At 36.3% G+C, this 19,029-nt stretch overlaps 2 protein-coding genes and 1 long non-coding RNA gene across 5 annotated transcripts; 2 read left to right on the top strand and 1 right to left on the bottom strand.

The window, feature by feature from the left end:
• Window positions 1-1,031: 1,031 nt before the first annotated feature.
• fgf17 (fibroblast growth factor 17) lies at window positions 1,032-6,437 on the top strand. 3 transcript variants are annotated; one of them, XM_026269725.1, is made up of 5 exons: window positions 1,032-1,737; window positions 2,103-2,139; window positions 2,660-2,807; window positions 3,279-3,385; window positions 5,808-6,437. In XM_026269725.1, exons 1-5 carry the CDS (start codon window positions 1,706-1,708, stop codon window positions 6,096-6,098), a joined length of 615 nt encoding a protein of 204 aa, XP_026125510.1. In that variant the 5' UTR covers window positions 1,032-1,705; the 3' UTR covers window positions 6,099-6,437. The 3 variants fall into 3 exon arrangements, with proteins under 3 accessions (XP_026125510.1, XP_026125509.1, XP_026125511.1); XM_026269724.1 differs by having other exon boundaries at window positions 1,034-1,737; window positions 2,627-2,807; XM_026269726.1 differs by having other exon boundaries at window positions 1,035-1,737; window positions 2,663-2,807.
• Window positions 6,438-8,705: 2,268 nt separating this feature from the next.
• On the bottom strand, window positions 8,706-16,225 carry LOC113107307 (uncharacterized). Its single transcript, XR_003292629.1, has 3 exons — window positions 16,142-16,225; window positions 14,803-14,883; window positions 8,706-9,836 (listed from the first exon to the last, which is right to left on the bottom strand). It is a non-coding gene; the product is annotated as an uncharacterized LOC113107307 (long non-coding RNA).
• LOC113107305 (tubulin beta-1 chain-like) lies at window positions 16,167-19,001 on the top strand. The gene is made up of 4 exons (XM_026269721.1): window positions 16,167-16,318; window positions 17,131-17,239; window positions 17,330-17,440; window positions 17,862-19,001. Exons 1-4 carry the CDS (start codon window positions 16,262-16,264, stop codon window positions 18,920-18,922), a joined length of 1,338 nt encoding a protein of 445 aa, XP_026125506.1. The 5' UTR covers window positions 16,167-16,261; the 3' UTR covers window positions 18,923-19,001.
• The last annotated feature ends 28 nt before the right edge of the window (window positions 19,002-19,029 follow it).

The following is a 19,029-nucleotide window of genomic DNA, read 5'->3' as shown; positions in this document are numbered from 1 at the left end:
ACTGACCAAGAGCTTGAACTGACTACATTCTAAAAGAGAGAGTTAAATTTAATTTAACACTAGTCTAATATGTATTACATTTATTTGTTATTTTAATATTTAATTGAATTAATCAGATATCAGTGAAAAAGCATGTACAGTTACAGATTTAGAACATAAAGACTTTTTTAAAGCTATTATTCAGTCCCCTGGTTACATTCACATCTAACACACACCTGTCTCAGCCGCCTTTATCGGCAATAACTATTCACACCCCCTGACTATCTGTCTATCGTTAGCAAAATACAAACTGATGGGTGGAGAACACATTGTATACGCCGAGAGTCATGCTCACGTCTATCGCCATCATGCCCGGTCACGTGGACAGCTAGCATAGAATCAGTGTGAACTTCAATTCATTCAGAGATTAGTCCATTAATAAACTGAACAAAAGGACCTCAGTGTGATAAAATAGAGGTATAACATCTATAAATGCATATTCAAGCATTTTGAACACCAACAGATTTTTTTCTGCATCCAATCAAACTTTTATTTTGTCACACAGTTGAGATTCACTATTAGATTCCAACATGGCCAGGTAGTGAGACGTGTCCTGATGCTCAGAAATTATTAACACATACTACATTAAATATGGGAATGGCTGATAACCAACTGATAACCAATCTGGGTTCTGAAGCTGAAACCATTTAAGAAACACTGATTTACAGTATTTAAACCTTAGGTTTCACTCTTCTAGGGTGGGAAAGTTCACACAAATGTTCATGTGAAGGGACCAAGTGGTGGCTCTGGTGTGGTCACACTCGCAAGACAGCACTAATTGCTGTGATGCATCTTAACTATGCGTTGGAAAGCGAGCATCCTGTTGACGTTATATCGTTAGTGCTTGATGTTGATTCCGCGTGAGCTAACAAAAGCCCGCTGGAGTCCTGTGATTAAAAGCCACCATTGTTTTCTCATTAGAGCTGCCAGGTTAGCAAAAGGTGTGAGCCATGGCCCCTTCACGGGGAAAGACCAACAATGAGATGGGCCCTAACAAACCAAACATCAGGCGGCACACCCCTTTCCAGGGTGTACCTCAAAGCTTTAAATACAGAAGATGATCTGAAGACATCAGCATTCATTCGGAAAGATTAATCATCCATCAGATGGGACCAAATTAGGAGGCCTTACAGCCTACTCCAGGAATACTGTGGATAGTCACATGGTCATGCATTTCATTTGAATGTTGTAGAAGTTGGAAACACCTCCACACGTTCATCTAGCAGAACACAGCTCAGGAGTCTCTGAAGAGGGGAAAAGGTGCAACACTCGTGGGAGGGATCTTGACGTCTATCACAGTGGCGCAGTGAGGGATCCAGACGCGCAGAGCGCCTCGCGCCTCTCCACAAGTGACAGTGCCAACACAACATCAAGAGCACACTGGAGCCACTGCAACATTATTATCAAAACTATGATTTAGACAGCGTCCTGCGTGTTTCAAACACATATGATGGAACTCCGTAATCGTCTGGACTACACGTGGATCGTTTTTTTCCTGATCGGATTTATCCGCGTGTGTGTTTGCGGAGACGCGCATCTGAAGATCTAGCTGCACTCTTCTTCACTGGTGTATGGATTTGACTCAGCTCATTTAATCGAGACATCACAGAGCTGGATTACCATTCAGGAGGACCCTGGATACGACATTATACTCTGCGTTCCCACAATGTATGGAATAAATCAGCGCTGCTTGTACATGTGAGTATAATGATATTTAGCTATATTTATAGGCTTTTAAACCTAAAAATAAAGGTCACGGATAGAAATGTTGCCTGGCGCTATAAAATAACATTTGGGTTACGCAATTAACGTTTATTCCTATACTTTTTGCAAAACAAACAAACAAACAAAGAGTTCTTAGTCTCAGAAGAACCATACAACTAATTTTAGAAAAACTTATATAGTTGTATAAGTATATAATTCTTTGTTTTATTTTTTTAATAAGAAATGCTTTGCTGAACTGAAGACAACATAATGTGCTTTGATCTAATTTACACAATATTTTATATTAATTTTTTTTTAGCATATTGACTAACGTTCCTTACTTTGCTTTTATTTTGAAGCTCTTTTCACTTCTTCGTGGTGTGGTGTCACGCGCAGGTAAATATGTATTACATTTTATTTTTTATTTATTTTCTTGTAACGTTAAAGTGTGTGATTTATTGCACGGCTTCGGCAATAAATGTAGTCAATTTTGTAGTGGTTCTCATTATGCTTCCTTTGATTTACTTTTAAAGTCATGTCAAAGCTTCAAAATCGATGAATTTTTATATAAAAAAAATTGCATGTTTGTTGACTGGACAGATTAAAATAGGACAGTGACAAGTGGTTATAAAATTTTAATCAACATCGATTAGCTTCTTTATTAATGTAACTTATATTAAAATATATTGAAATCATTTGCGGCTTCTTTTAAGTTTGCTGAGGCCCTCTAGCGGGCCCCTGTCTGAGAACCACTGCTCTAAATTAATATTAAACCATTTTCCATAGCAGTGCTCTTGCTGGCATTTACAAAACGAGCAGGTTTTCTATTCCAGCAACAGAGAGAGAAATATATGTGATCTTATTTTCCCTTTGCACCGAAAAGGGGGAGAAGAATCACCCTTCTCCTAATTTTAAGCAGCATGTGAGGGAACAGGGCTCGGTGACGGACCAGCTGAGCCGGCGGCAGGTTCGAGTCTATCAGCTGTACAGCAGGACCAGCGGCAGACACGTGCAGATCCAGGGCAGGAGAGTGAGCGCCACCGCCGAGGACGGGAACACTTTCGGTGAGGCGCGCGCACTCATCTCATCTCCTGTAATCCACTCACGGGAGGTTTCGGTGCAGATAGCGCTCTTCTCGCGTCTGATTGCTTTATTGACTGAAAAGGGACTCGCTGATAGTTCAAAAGACGTTTCTTCGCCTAATCGTTTCCTCTTTGTGTTGATTAGGATGTGTTAATTTGCTTCAAACAGCAAGGGGAAATGAGACTGATTTGACTAGGCAGGGTTTATGGGATGTCAGGACATGTATGGAGTCATCTTGAAAATCTTGATCTTGTAATATTCATGTAATAATTATCCTGAATTCGTAAAGTAGCCTACTAATGATCAGGTAGAATTACTTTTACTCTACACTCAGTAATGTTGAGCTAACTGGGGTATGTTTTCATCATGACTGCAGTATATTCTATGGTTTACATGGCTGTAAACAGGGCTACAGTATTTTGATTGTTGCTAACACTCGTGCTGCATTACAGCCAGACTTTATGTGGAGACGGACACCTTTGGAAGCCGTGTTCGGATCAAAGGAGCAGAGAGTGGCAGATACCTGTGCATGAACCGCAGGGGGAAACTAGTGGGCAAGGTATGTACCCCTGGAGATTTTACAGGAAAAAGTATTTGAATTTTTGCCGGGAAATGTGTATTCGATGTTGAGCCAACAGGATTTTGCGTAAAAATTATAAAAAGTTTAAAAAAAGTAATAAGACTAAGCAAATAAATAAAAAATAAAAAAAAAAATATATATATATATATATATATATATATATATATATATATGTATGTATATAACATTTATCAAAAAAACAAAGGCTATATAAACACACACACAGACAAACACATATATCCATTACGACGTTGCAGGGGACCATGAAAAGCTTAGAGAAAACTATTTAAGAAGTGTAAAAATAAATAATTAAATGGTAAAATAAGATTCAAATAAGCAAATAAAAACTGATTTCAATAAATGAGTAAACAAACAAATAAATTCAAAATGCATATTAAATAATTAGTACAATGATATATTAAATATCAATAATTAAGTAATCATAAAAATATATAAATAAACCAGAAATACTATTATTTACTTAATATTTTTATGAATTAATAAATACTAAATAAATAATAAAAAAGGCATCTAAACAATACAAAATGCAATAGAAACTATATTTTTCTAATAATATTTTACATTTTATATATAAGACCAGTTTAAATCAGGATAATTTGTTTTTGTTTTTTTGCATGACAATACATATTTGCGGACCCCTCACATGAGGGTGATCATATTTAGGGGTCTGAGGCATTTAAAAGATTGAAAACTCCTGGCCTTAAACATGGCGAGAGAGATCTGCATTTGGTCAGTTTAATCAAATCCCATCTTGAAACATAAATATTGTATCATATACCCACCCTTATGTCACTCCAAACTCATATTATATCTCATAATCTCACTGATAAAAACAAGAGGAACTATCAAACTCAGTGGCTGATGTGTATTATCAGGACAAATAGATCAGCAGCTAGATGGTATGAGCAGCATCTTCTGTGAAGGAAACAGCTTTCTGAGTTTAGTCAGATGTTAAGCCACTTCTTCCTTCACGGAAGTGGAAAACATGTCTTCAGTGCTATGGATTGATCACGAGACACAGCGCTGGGGGAACTAGATGGAGACAGTGAGAGCATGAAGTGAACCGTGTTGAGAGATGAGGGCACAGGCTGTGAGGAAGAAGAAATAATGATGGGCAGAGCCATCAAAACACTGCTTACATAAGACACAACCATTTACAAGCACTTTGAATTCCTTTTGGAAATTAGGAAGAACTAAACACCCAAAAAACTAAGTCTGGTGGTGCGGCCCATCATGAGGGGGATCACATGACCAGAACACAGCTTTATACAGATGGACTGATAGGTGTAAGCATGAAGTCCAACCCTTGTGCAGAAGATGTCTGCTTAGCTGAATAATGCAGTTGTGTGATATAATGCTAATGAAATGAAAGGTGACATGAGTGCACTCAAAAAGAGACACATTTCATTATGTTTCTTAACACACTTAAGTACACTTCCAAAAAGTACACTAATAATGAAAGATGAAAGGTTTTACCTTTGAAGTATATTTTGAATCCTTAAATTTTAATAATAATAATAATACCTTTTGAATTGGTCAAGTACACTTATTTTTACGTGTTGGCTAAAACAATAAAGAACATGTAAAATACTTGTTTATAATTTTAACTGAAGTGTGTTCTTCAGTATTACATCAGTAAACACAGATTTAAAAAAAAGATTTTTTTTTTTTTTTTGTAAATTGCAACTTCATCATTACAAATGTTTAATTACAAATATATTTGATATTTTTAATAATATGTTAAATATAAATAAATGACATGACACGTTTTAACAGAAATGGCATAAAAGTATATTTTAGTTTACCCTAAATGCTTGTCAGTGCATTCGGGGGTACATTTGAACACATTAGAAGTACATTAGAAGTAATTATGAAATTACATAAAGATGTATTTAGTGGGTCAAAATAACACTCTTAACTTCAACTAATTACATTAAATGAAAATTGTCTTTTAATTGCAAATAACATGCAATAAAGTGTCTGAAAACATTACATTCGATTCACACTTGAGTGTATTCTTACACAGTATATTATTTATGTGGAATAATGAAATAATGACTTTTGAGAGATTAGTAAAACATCATATAAACCCTGGCTTTGTTACTTAATTTATTTAATAAATATTCCAAAAGACAGCAGTAACAGATAAAAAAAAAAATATATATATACAAAATTATATATCTTTTATCTGAAAATTTATTGTTCAGCACAGAAAAAAGTCAGAAGGCAACGGACTGATTCAGATGATACATTGTGTGCGGGAAAAAGCGTTGTTTTATAAGTAATTACAGAATTATATATAATGTAAATTAAAGATTTCAGAGCTTTGAGTTTAAAGTTCAGTGAAACAACATAAAGCGTCTTCTCTGTTTTTTTGCAGCCGAATGGCAGAGGAAGGGACTGCATCTTCACAGAGATCGTCCTGGAGAACAACTACACTGCTTTCCAGAACGCCAAATACGAGGGCTGGTACGTGGCCTTCAGCAGAAAGGGTCGGCCCATCAAGGCCTCCAGAACCAGGGAGAACCAGCGGGAAGTTCACTTCATCAAGCGCCTCCACAAAGGCCCGCTCCCCTTCCCAAACTCAGACCAACTCAAACACTTTGAGTTCATCAGCTTTCCTCCGAGCCGACGGGCCAAACGCAACCGAAAAACCCCCTCCGCTTCCTAACACCACGCCACACAAACCCGTCCCACTGTTAATAAGAAGAGGCAGCTTTATTTTTATATGTTTTCGTACTTAATGGACTTGAAAAAGCCAGCAACACTGAATAGATGCTCATCAGGGAGACTTGTAAATATGCTAAGATAGTAAAAGAGAATGTATATATTTAATTAAGCTGGGATTTCTATGTGTGTTGTGTGAGCATTTTATAAAGACTTCAGACAATATGCTCAAAGTTAAACATGATAAAGAAAAAAGTTTGACTATAAATGTCAAACGAAATATAAATCAACCGAAGATGTTTGACATTACCTCATGGATAGAAATAAATAAATATGAGTCTTCAAATGATTGTTTGCTATCTGTTAATGTACTCGTAGCAACAAAAAAATGTGGTGGTCAGTATTTGTTTTTTTTAAAAGAAATTAATACTTTTATTCAACAAGGCTCCATTAAATTAATCAAGAAATCATCAAATCATCATATTATTATGATTTCTGAAGATCATGTGACTCTGAAGACTGGAGAAATGATGCTGAAAATACAGCTTTGATCACAGGAATAAATTACATTTTAAAATATATTCAAATAGAAATAATTCTGCAGAAACATTGCAACAGATTTAGTTGTTATTATCAATCCCAGAGTGAAATATCTCCTTAATAGCACTTTTATTCATGTAATCCTGCATTTTCTATTTTTAAGAGTATCATGTGAGCTTTAAGTAAAAGTGAGATGATTTCTGACCGATGGTGCTGTTTCTGTAGCACACATGTACTTGAGATCAACATACTTGTCCAGTTCAGTTCAACGCTTGTCATATTCATAACCCCAAATCAGCACAGCAGCTGCTGAGAGCTGATATCAGTCCTGAAGCCGCCGATCCTCTGAGAAGCCAATATAATTGTAAGATTATCCCTAGTAATGGATTTGGCAAAAAAAGCAGACATGAGCATTATGTTTAAATATGTTATTTATTTAGCCATTAATAGCATTCCTCTCTGGGCTAGAAAAACATCCTCTGCTTTTGTTTGTTTTAGAGGTAAATGCATATAGTATATTAAAAGATACAGTAAAAGACATATTCATAAAATATAATTACAATAAAAAAAGTGTTTTTTTTATTTATTTAATTTATTCCTGTGATATAAAGCTGAATTTTCATCATCATTACACCAGTTATCAAGGTATGTGTGAATTCATACTCGCATACACATATTTTTATATACGTGGGCTTCAAATACATTTTATTACATAACGTACTCGGACTTTGTCAAACCTCAATTCTGATATGTAGGTTTGCATAATTTCTTTCATCAAATCAAAAATGTTTCAATAATTAAATTAAATCTTCACTCAGAAAAAAAGGGGTAAAAGAGCCATGGTTAAAAGGTCTGTTTATGCAATAATATGTACCTTCAAGGCACTAATAAGAAACTGTTAGGTGTACATAATTGTAGATTACATAGATTGTGCATTTTTGGAGGTTACTGTCCAAATGGCATCTCAGGCTAAGTATGTATGTAAGTAAATATATAAAAATAGTCCTCTATTTTATGTATTTATTAATCTTTAAGTGACTCTCTGCTGCCCTCTTGCGTTTGGATCCAAACTTTCAGCCTTTCTGTATAAAGTAAAATGATGACTTCAGGCATCTCAGATACCTCAGGACTCGTTCAGTCCATGCCTCAATGCATCAGAGCTGTTTTGGCAGCACAAGGGGGACGTCCATGATATTATGGAGGTGGTTTTAATGTATTAGCTTTGTTAGGCTATGCTAGTTTAAAAAAAATCACGAATGCTATTGCTCGTAATGCAAGTTAATTAACAGATGTTCTGCAGACTCTTTCTAAATGGCACAATTTGGCACACTGAATGATCACTGTGAAACCTGCTATTGAAATAAACCTGCCTTGGATTCTCACAAACAAATTTAACATGTTGAAACTGATTGTTTGATTGCTATATCCACCTGACATTTAGCCTGAAGACGAACTATTTTAGAGGAAGTATTTTCCATAAATCATGTTTGCGGTCTCATAATTTGCCAATGGATGTCAAAATATTACTTTTACAACACTAGATGGCGCCAATGATTTGGAAAGAAATCTATGCTTACCAAGACTGCATTTATTTGGTCAAAAATTGCAGTGATATTGTGAAATAGGATTATTATGTAATAAAATATTTCAACATATATATATTAAAATGTAATTTATTCCTGTGCATTTTCAGCATCGTTTCTCCCGTCTTCAGTGTCACATGATCTTCAGAAATCATCACAATATGCTGATTTGCTGCTCAGTTATTATTGGTTCTCACTTATTATGCAAATAGCGTTTACTCTTAGCAAAGCTGAAAACAGTTTATGCTGTTTAATATTGTTGTAGAAACTATGATTTACATGCTTTGCCATCAAATATTATATATTAGACTTAGAAAACAGTTATTTAAAAATTGTTGTACATTTTTTATATAATATAGTTTTATTTTCAAATGTAATAGATTTTTATAATATTATATTATATAACATAATATAATATTATATAATAATACTGTTTTCACTGTATTTTAATCAAATAAATGCAGTGAGCATAAGAGACTTTTATTTTTTAACAATTTTATTTTAATCGTAATTGTTCCAAGCTTTTGGCCAGAAGGGTTAAAGGGATAGTTCACCCAAAAATGACAATTTTGTCATCATTCCCTCACCCTCATGTGTCATTCCAGAAGATATTTTTGAAGATTGCTGTTATCAAACAGTTGGTGGTTGCTTTTGACTTCCATAGTAGGAAAAAAAAATACTATGGAAGTCTGTTTGATTACCAGCAATCTTCAGAATATCTTATTTGATGTTCAAAATAAGAAAGCAGCTCATAGAGGTTTGGAACAACATGAGGGTGAGTAAACCATGATAGAATATTCAGTTTTGGGTGAACTATCCCTTTAAGTCCCACTGCAAATGAATAAGATTGTTTTAACACTAGAGGGAGCTCCAGTTCTTTGTGAGGTAAACCTGGGCGAGGCCTTTCTTCCTTCATCTTAGCAGACATGGCATTTCCAACAAATGCTTTCAAATGCATTCCAGTCATGTCCTAGCCTTGTATTTATACAGCACAAGACATTAACTGAATACAAATGAAAGACCAGCACATTTCTGTTTCACTTTTACAGGTTTAACCTAGGTTTAAATCAATAATTTGTATGAAATGGTTAATGTGCTTTATGCTGGTGGACCAACAAATATAGCTGGTAATGATTAACAAAGATAATCTTGCTATAAGTATAAAAAACAAATAGCCACCATATTGTGTGTACAGCAGATGTCACGTTGGCAGCGTATTACAAATAACTTCCTTCCTTAGATTAGGGAACGGCTCATGGCACACTAATGACCTTTGATATGTAATAATGTCTCGTTATTGATTGAAAAGATGCAAAACCTAATAAGGTTCTTTCAAAAAATCTCCACAAGGCCTTCAGAACAGGGAGTCCTCGAGCACTAAAAGTCAAATGTGTCTTATACCATTACACTCTACAGTAAGACAAACCAGTTTCACAAGCATGCTGTTTATCTCCAGCGCTGTGGATCAGTGGATCTTCTGTATCTGCATACATCTGTGCTCTTCTGTCCACGTCTCCAGGGCCTCGTCAGCATCGACTGCAGGGAAGAGCAGAGGGGGTGGGACAGTCCACTTGCATTACCATCAGAGCTCATATCCTGCCGGTACTTCCCTAGAGACACTGCAAGAGCAAGACTCAATCAGATGTGGGCAGCTTTAAATGAATCTCAACCCCCACAGCTGTGTGTCTGCATAACTCAATAGCACATAATGCACACTGACCACGGCACAAGCAAAGAGAGCTGCCGTTTCAGCATGAAAAAGGCTCTTTCTTTTGAGCACCTCAAAAGAGAGTTAAATATGAAAGGTGAGACCATGGATGATTGACTTACATGTCAATGATTTACTACAATAGTGGTGCTCTGCTCATACATATGCAAATCAGCCTCCTGCCATTTTGAGCCTCGCTACAGCTGTTGAGCAAAGCTAATCTCCATCTGCTCTGCTCTGTACTGATGACTGTTTGATGATCATTCTGTGGAATCCAAAGCCTAAATAGCTAACATTAGCACTGTTTCCATGCCTAGTACACTGACTACATACACAGCATTTGAAGGCACCATGGCATGCTCCATTAAAAAGTTACTTTAAAAGGTAGGGGGAATTATGATGCCTTCTGAAATTTAAGGCATTGATAAAACAATGTCAGTATAATAATATAATTATAAAAATAAAATTAAATGATTTTTGTCAGCAAGTAATAATAATGATAAAGGCATATGACATTAAAGACATGTACAATCTTACAAAAAAAATGTTTCAAAAAAATTTTGCTCTTTCAACTTTCACAATCCTAAAAAATATACTAGATTAAAAAAAATGTTTATATATATATCTGTGTGTGTGTGTGTGTAACTAATTTTATATTTCAACATTTCAAAATATAACTGTTTTTACTGTATTTTTATCAAATAAATGCTGCCTTTGTGAGCATAACTTTCCAAAACATTAAAAAAGCTTATCTTACTGACCCCAGACATGTACATACATACACATATACATGTATATATTCATCTAGCAAGTTTGATGTAACTAAATAACCTGATGTAAAATAATTAAAATGTAAAAAAGAATAATTAAAAATAAAAAAATGAATATAAAAGGGTAAAATATAATATATTAAAATTAATTTTAACTAAATTTAAAGCTAAAACAGAAAATATACAAAATCAAAATATATGAAAACTAGTACTGCTACTAAAATAACAGGAGAATGATCAGTGAAACTGAAACACTGGAAATCACTTGATATTTGTGTGATGTAGTTTATGCTATTGTAAGACTACAATGTTAGCTTAGCATGCTAACATAAAACCCAAGGTTTTGAAACCTAGCTATCATCTCTCATTCAATCAAACTTGCCGTTATCTTTCATACATGCATACAGTGCAGAAACCTTTCTGTGGAGCTGTGGAGCTGATCAGTGTACGAGCTCACCCTCAGTCTGACCTCAAATAATAGGGCAAGAGAGAGAGATGATTACAAGCTTGTTTCTCAGGGGCTCTTAAAACTGATTTACAGAGTTTGAGACCCCCAGCCAGCACTGTATAGAAAGAGCCTAATGTAGTGGTCAAATGCAGTTGTAGGTTGTGTGTACGAAGCTCCTCTCAGGCCTAAGCAGTGTCTAGTGTCAGGAACAGCTGACTGTGGGAAGTGCTCTGAAGCGATGAGGCCATGACTCAGGCTCTGTGTGCTGACAGACACCAGCGCTTTCAACCAACAGTTCCTGAGTAATAAACAACAGTCAGAGCATCTGACACAGCTGTTTATACTAGACTGCGCTTCTATGTTTTATGTACAGAGGTGAAATACTGATCATGACATATTGATCGTGTGCACAGAGGAATCTGATATCATGTGGGATCTGGGAGAACATCTCCATCTACAGTCGATGCTCAGTGAGAAACAGCTGTTCGTATCCAACACTGAGATCTCACCCATGACTAATGAAGTGCTATAGCTGAGCATTACGTCTGTTTTACCCTATAAACACACACACACACACACACACACACACACGGAGAGAGTCTGTAACAACCACATAAGAATTATAAGTCTGGTATCTTATAATGAATAATAGTAATAGTGATGCTTGCCTTAGCCAGCACTAGCATGGTTCCCTGGAAGGACATATGCTGAGTCAGGGATAAGAGACATTCAGTGTGTCACGTCGAGGGATCTCTGATAAGACAGATGGCCAACAGAAGGCCTGACATTTCAATAAAACCAAACCACTGTAACATGTCCTCACATGGCTCTGTACTGCTGATTGCCAATCTCAGTTAAAAAGTACAAACAGAACTAGAATCAGTGCAACCACTTAAATGTTCCAGGTTCGGCTGCCTCGATGCAAAATTCTTTTTGCAACCAAAATGCTTTTGCGAAAGAGCAGAATAAAAGGAGAAGTGGTGTGAGAAGGAAAAGACACAAGTCATTTTATTTACTTCCTCTTTTACCAAACAGCATTCATCCCCTTGCGTTAAGAAATATAATTAGTTGTGCTGCATGTGCAAATTAAAATATTTTTAATGTTTTTTTTAAACTGTACTTTCAGATCATATATTATTACTGAAATGAAAGGCCACTTGTAATGACACTCTCATGACTTTCATGTTTCATTTTAGAAAGCGCACTTTAATGACACATTAAAAGTTTCACTTAAATTTACAGTTGAAATCATTATGTTTTATTAATCTTTTAAAGAGCTTTAAAGATAAACACTTATCTTTATGTGCTGACTAACCTTCTAAAGCACAGTTAAGGGACTTGATTAACATTAACTGTAGTTTGTTATTTGATATTACATACATTACTTGTGAACTGAAAGTAACATTTTGACACTTAATTGTAAGTTATTTGCAATTAAAATAAAATGTATTAGTTAAGATTTATATTATATATGCAATTAGTTGAACATAACTGTGCTTTTTTTCAACCTTTTTTTTACTTGTCATACTTTTCTGGACCTTGACACCGTTATTTACTTGGCAGTCTATGGAACAGTCACAGGCTTCCTGGATTTCATCCAAAATATCTTAAATTATGCTCCGAAGACAAACCAAGCTTTTACGGGTTTGTAACAACAAATTTTAATATGGGGTGGAGTATCCCTTTAAGTACTTATTTATATGCAATTTTATAATTCTATTGTACTGCGTTTGGTAAATTAAAATATATTTCAACATTTCCGTTGAAACTTTTATGTCACGTGTTTGTAAATACTCATTCGTAATGATGAAGTTGCAATTGGGTACACTTCAAATATATTAACCTAAAAGTATATATTTTTATATAATAAGAACTTATTTTAAAAGTATCATAAAGTCTACTCATTTTTTCAGAAGGGTCCCTATAAGATTTCATTAATGAATGTTTGATTTTTCTATTTTGAAAGGATCCCAGGATGTGTTGGTCTAGACAGGAGTGAAGAGAGACAGATAGACAGAGTGCAGTTAATGTCTCAGTATAATATTTAATGCTATTTTCTGCAACACTAGATGGCCACTCCACTTGAAACCCATTTGACTTCTGAAATTTCAAATATTTCCAAGTGATATAAGAGACTGTATAAAATGTAGTGCAGCATATGGTGAATCTGACTGTTGGTTGATATTATCGAATAGCCTGTGTGGGGCAAAACAAAAGTCATTTCAGAGGAATAACCAGTTTTAAAGTTTGAGTAAAGTTGTGATGAATTGGACAGATCTCCATATTGTTATGCACATCCGAGTAAAAAGGATTATTGAAAGGCGGGGACTTTTTACTATGCATCACCAGTTAAATGGATTTTGAGATGTCCGCTCCTGCGTCAGAAAATGAACATAAGCTTGAAGATGATTGTGTTTTAAGTAAAATAATTGATTGGAGAAATCCAGCATACGTCACCAAAAGATCAGTTATGAAATTGTTATTAAACAATATGAGGTGACAAACTGTTTTATAAAATTACTCTCTTTCATGATTATTTTTTGTACAATAAAATCTACGAGCATACATGGCATGTTAACTTCAAAGGGTATTCAGTATGAGAGAAGCTGACACAACAGAGCAGTAAAAACAGATGCTCATCTGATATATTAGATCTAACAAATATGTCAGACATGATAAAAACGAAAGTATCTATTTACAAACATGTATGCAGCCTTTGACTTCTCCTGCACCCTAAGCAGTCAGAATGACGTCTTTGTTCGACTCTCACCCAGTTCTCCACCCTCTTTAACTCACACGCTCCCTGGGAAATAGGTCCATCAGATTTCTTACTTTCAAAATCAAAGAAGAGTAAGGCCCTTTGAGGCTCATTCTTCATGGTTCTCTCATCAGGGCGCAATTTCTTATATATCTTTGTGTTGGAGATAAGAATATTAAAGGTTAAATGGATTTGGAATGAAAACAGGGGGAATGCATTATTGCCAATATTGATTTTTTTCCCCTATATAATCCAAACTGGAAAGTTGAACTCATTAATACTGAAAGAGCTTCACAAATCACTGCCATGACTCAGCTAAGTGCTCTTGTTCTGTAAGTTACTCACTCTAATTCACCTATTTTTATAGTCACGATTAAGTGTACTGAGCAAACTGAGCTTTGTGAAACAACAGGAGAACAGTACGTAAGTAGCCTCTTTTCGGATTATACAAATCAGAAAGACATCAGTGTGCCATCTGCTTCTGTAACAGTATCTGCAATCTTATCTGGGCAGGCCTGTAAAATCCCCTGAGGACTTTGCCCATGATACAGCAGGAGGCCTGGGGCAAACTCTCATTCTCTCAGTCTAAGTCACAGCAACTGTGCCAATGTGGATTATATTACCGTGCATTCTCTCTCCTACAGTCAGATTGCTTTTTTAATAATACTGCACCCAAACCAGAACTGTGTCTGTCTGTGAAACATGAACCTCTCTTCTTCACATTCACACATACACACACTAAACTTTTGATCATTTATTTTTGAGAATAACTGAAAAAGGGCTTCTTTTTGCCAAAATATTAATAAACATCATAAGCCCATTGTATACTGCTTTATATATGGCTCTGACAAGGGTGCTTGGGTTCATCCATAAATGTAGAGATTCTGTCAAAATTACTCACCCTCATGTTGTTCAAAAACTAGGACCTTCCTTCATCTTCGGATCAAAGATATTTTTGATGAAATCCCAGAGCTCTCTGGCCCTTCATAGACAGCAACACAATTTAAAGTTGTTATTTTTGTTTTCTTTGCACACTAAAAGTATTCTCCTAGCTTTGTAAAGTTAAGGTTGTACCACTGATGACACATGGACTATTTTACCAATGTCCTTACTTTATGTTTCATGTCCTGAGAACTATCCCTTTAATTGTTTTGAATTATACACTTGTAGTGTACTTCAAATCTAATGCGATATTAATGAAATAATATAATAATAATATAATGGGATATTATATTAATGAATATAAAATATAATGAAATAAAAACCGCTTAAGTATACTTGAGAGTTCACGTTAAACAAGTTCACTTATTTTGAAATGCTGACTAATACAAAACACATTTTTAAAGACATTGAAGTATATAGTCAGTACACTCAGCAGTTTAATTCTTTAACCTTATTTTAAAGACAATAGAAATAATTATGAAATTACATATAAAGATGTACGTCCAGCTTAATTTGCACAACAAAGCAATAATTACATGTGTTTAAATTTAAACTATAATACCCGTTTACCATTTAATTGCAATTAGCATGCAATTCTGTGTCTGAAAATATAACATTTAGTTCACAATTAGGTATAATTTTAAAGTATATTATTTACTTAAAAAGTACCCTACTCTTTTAAAACGTATTCTAAACTGCACATGGGATTTTCTGCTCTTTTTTTATGTGAGTTATGTGTTTGTTTGTTGAATATTCTATTCTACAGTATCTTACACAGTTTTATTTTAATGTTATAATATTTAGCCATTACGTGCCTAGTAAATATAATGTTACATTTTACTTCCTGTTATTATTGCGAGCTGTTTAGATTGAGCCTTGGCACGCAAAACATTTCAGAGCCGTAAACAACCAAGCGTTTGTGTGCGATTTACAGCTTCATTATAGGATTTTGCTTCATCTATATATATATATATATATATATATATATATATATATATATATATATATATATATATATATATATATATATATATATATATATATATAGATAGATAGATATATAGATATATATATATATATATATATATATATATATATATATATATATATATATATATATATATAAAAACAAAGTAGTGTAGTAGAAAATCATACGTTGACATAAAAAATGACTGACAGTCGAGGAGGGCTAATCAGCGTCCCCTGTCTCTACTGTGATTGGTCAGACGGACACATATGGGCGGGCTCTAGAAGGACAGCTAATGACGTGCTGATACTATAGGCTGAAACATACTAACCTTGTGTCCAGGGCGGGGCGGGAGTCTATTTATATGGGGGAAGTTTTCATTCTCAGCCAGTTGAAGAAAGAAAAAGGCGTAACGTCACCTCCTTCTCAGATCTTCTAATTCAGAGTAAAAATGAGGGAAATCGTGCATCTTCAAGCCGGACAATGCGGTAACCAGATCGGAGCCAAGGTCTGTTTTTATCTTTTAAATGTGCAGTTGTTGGTTTATATATTAGACTGTGTAGAAAACAAAATATTGCGTTTTCTTTTAGATATTTGTGAAAGAACGCAGAATTAACTTATTCGTCATATTTTATCTTTTGTATCGTTATTGCACGCTGTTGTCCATTATGAACCGCCTAAAAAGCGGATGTTCTGATGTTTGAATGAAATCTAGGTCAACCATGTGCTTCCTCATTGTTACACTGTGAAACGCTTGGGAAAATTAAAAAGACGACGAAATTGAATAATAGTTTAAGAAATGTGTACGTTTGCGCCAACTGTTGGTTCTGACCGGCGTCTGTCTGGAGCTTCCCTTTGTGAGATTCACTGCAGTGCGACAAAAGGAAGTAACGTTAAAAGCCTAGCGCAAGCTAAATACAACCATAGCAATTGCATTAAATATTACCCGACTAAGATAAAATCACTTAAATCTATTAGTTAAATATATATAAAAAAAAATCAATAAAACCGTTAGCTTGAAAAGACGACGGAAACGGATCTCAGCCAACCGGCGTGCGTGGCGCGCGCGCGCAAGATTTGGGCGGGAGGAGTTTGATACGAAATCTGCGTGGGCGTTTGTGAACAGTTGGCGCCTTTTGTGAGACCCACGCGGTGAATATTTGAAAAGTGCCGTTTTAGTGAAATATTTCAGTGCACAATGTAGACGAATAAAATATTTTTAAATCGAATGGCATGAATAACACTATGAATTGTTGCTTGTAGTTTTACATTCAATACTTTGAATTCCAGTTCTCTAATATTATCGGTTATATTCTTTAGTTCTGGGAGGTTATCAGTGATGAACATGGTATTGATCCCACCGGCACATATCATGGCGACAGCGACCTCCAGCTCGATAGGATCAATGTCTATTACAACGAGGCATCAGGTACGTCCACATCAATACTGCGCACTGAGAGTGCACATGTCATTAGGGAAAACCATTTTGTCTTTCTAACCCCGTTTTGCAATCTTTTAGGAGGCAAATATGTGCCCCGTGCAGTGTTGGTGGATCTGGAGCCTGGTACTATGGACTCCGTGAGATCTGGACCCTTCGGTCAGGTCTTCAGGCCAGACAACTTTGTTTTTGGTGAGTTTTTTTATTAAAGAAATACCAATTGTGACCCTGGAGCACAAAACCAGTCATGAGTAGCACAGTTATATTTGTAGCAATGGCCAATAATACATTGTACAGGTCAAAATAAGTAAAGATGAAGTTCCATGAATATATTTTGTACGTTTCTTACTGTAAATATATCAGAACTTAAATTTTGATTTGTAATCTGCATTGCTAACAACTTCATTTAGACAACTTTAAAGGTGGGTTTCTCAATGTTTCAGAGATTCCAGGTTTTCAAATTGTCAGCCAAATATTGTCCTATCCTGACAAAACCATACATTGATGGTTTAAAATCTAAATAAATAAAAAAAGACTCTTATGGCTGGTTTCAGGATCACATTTATGCTAAAATTGTGGATGTGAAAATTAAATGCGTTGCCTATTGCAACAGGTCAGAGTGGTGCTGGAAACAACTGGGCTAAAGGCCACTACACCGAGGGGGCGGAGCTGGTGGACTCTGTCCTGGATGTGGTTCGTAAAGAGGCCGAGAGCTGTGATTGCCTGCAGGGCTTCCAGCTCACGCACTCTCTCGGTGGAGGCACCGGCTCCGGTATGGGCACCCTCCTCATCAGCAAGATCCGTGAAGAGTATCCCGACCGCATCATGAACACCTTCAGTGTGGTGCCCTCACCCAAAGTGTCCGATACTGTAGTAGAACCATACAATGCCACGTTGTCTGTCCACCAGTTGGTGGAGAACACAGACGAGACCTACTGCATCGACAATGAAGCTCTGTACGACATTTGCTTCCGCACCCTCAAACTCACCACCCCATCATACGGTGACCTCAACCATCTCGTCTCCGCCACCATGAGCGGAGTCACCACCTGCCTCAGGTTCCCTGGCCAGCTCAATGCAGATCTGCGCAAACTGGCCGTAAACATGGTGCCCTTCCCTCGTCTCCACTTCTTCATGCCTGGCTTCGCCCCTCTCACCAGCAGGGGGAGCCAGCAGTACCGTGCACTGTCCGTTCCTGAACTCACGCAGCAGATGTTTGATGCCAAGAACATGATGGCCGCCTGCGACCCCCGCCACGGCCGCTACCTCACTGTTGCTGCCATCTTCCGCGGCCGCATGTCCATGAAGGAGGTGGACGAGCAGATGCTCAACGTTCAGAACAAGAACAGCAGCTACTTCGTCGAATGGATCCCCAACAACGTCAAGACTGCTGTCTGTGACATCCCGCCCCGTGGGCTCAAGATGGCCGCCACCTTCATCGGCAACAGCACAGCCATCCAGGAGCTGTTCAAGAGGATCTCAGAGCAGTTCACAGCTATGTTCAGGCGCAAGGCTTTCCTGCATTGGTACACCGGAGAAGGTATGGATGAGATGGAGTTCACCGAGGCCGAGAGCAACATGAATGACCTGGTGTCCGAGTACCAGCAGTACCAGGATGCCACCGCAGAGGAGGAGGGCGAGTTTGAGGAGGAGGGAGAGGAAGAGCTGGCTTAAGTCTCTTCATATACGTGTTGTCTTCCAGGCTGTAACATTTTGCTCATGTATAAGGAAACTAAAAAAAAAACGTTCCAAAGCTCAATTTTCTTTGTCTGTTCTTGTCT

The sequence above is a fragment of the Carassius auratus genome, chromosome 8 (genome assembly GCF_003368295.1).
Source record: "Carassius auratus strain Wakin chromosome 8, ASM336829v1, whole genome shotgun sequence".
NCBI lineage: Eukaryota > Metazoa > Chordata > Actinopteri > Cypriniformes > Cyprinidae > Carassius > Carassius auratus.
This window is presented reverse-complemented; position numbering and strand designations above follow the sequence as displayed.

What these genes read in the sequence shown, in the direction of transcription:
- fgf17 (XM_026269724.1), top strand. Translation starts at nt 1,706, where the DNA reads ATGTATGGAATAAATCAGCGCTGCTTGTACAT. An exon ending in AATCAGCGCTGCTTGTACAT is followed by an intron (nt 1,738 to 2,102) that starts GTGAGTATAATG and finishes TTTATTTTGAAG; the next exon opens with CTCTTTTCACTTCTTCGTGG. An exon ending in TGGTGTGGTGTCACGCGCAG is followed by an intron (nt 2,140 to 2,626) that starts GTAAATATGTAT and finishes TGCACCGAAAAG; the next exon opens with GGGGAGAAGAATCACCCTTC.
- LOC113107305 (XM_026269721.1), top strand. Translation starts at nt 16,262, where the DNA reads ATGAGGGAAATCGTGCATCTTCAAGCCGGACAATGCGGTAACCAGATC. An exon ending in GTAACCAGATCGGAGCCAAG is followed by an intron (nt 16,319 to 17,130) that starts GTCTGTTTTTAT and finishes TATATTCTTTAG; the next exon opens with TTCTGGGAGGTTATCAGTGA. An exon ending in GCCAGACAACTTTGTTTTTG is followed by an intron (nt 17,441 to 17,861) that starts GTGAGTTTTTTT and finishes CTATTGCAACAG; the next exon opens with GTCAGAGTGGTGCTGGAAAC.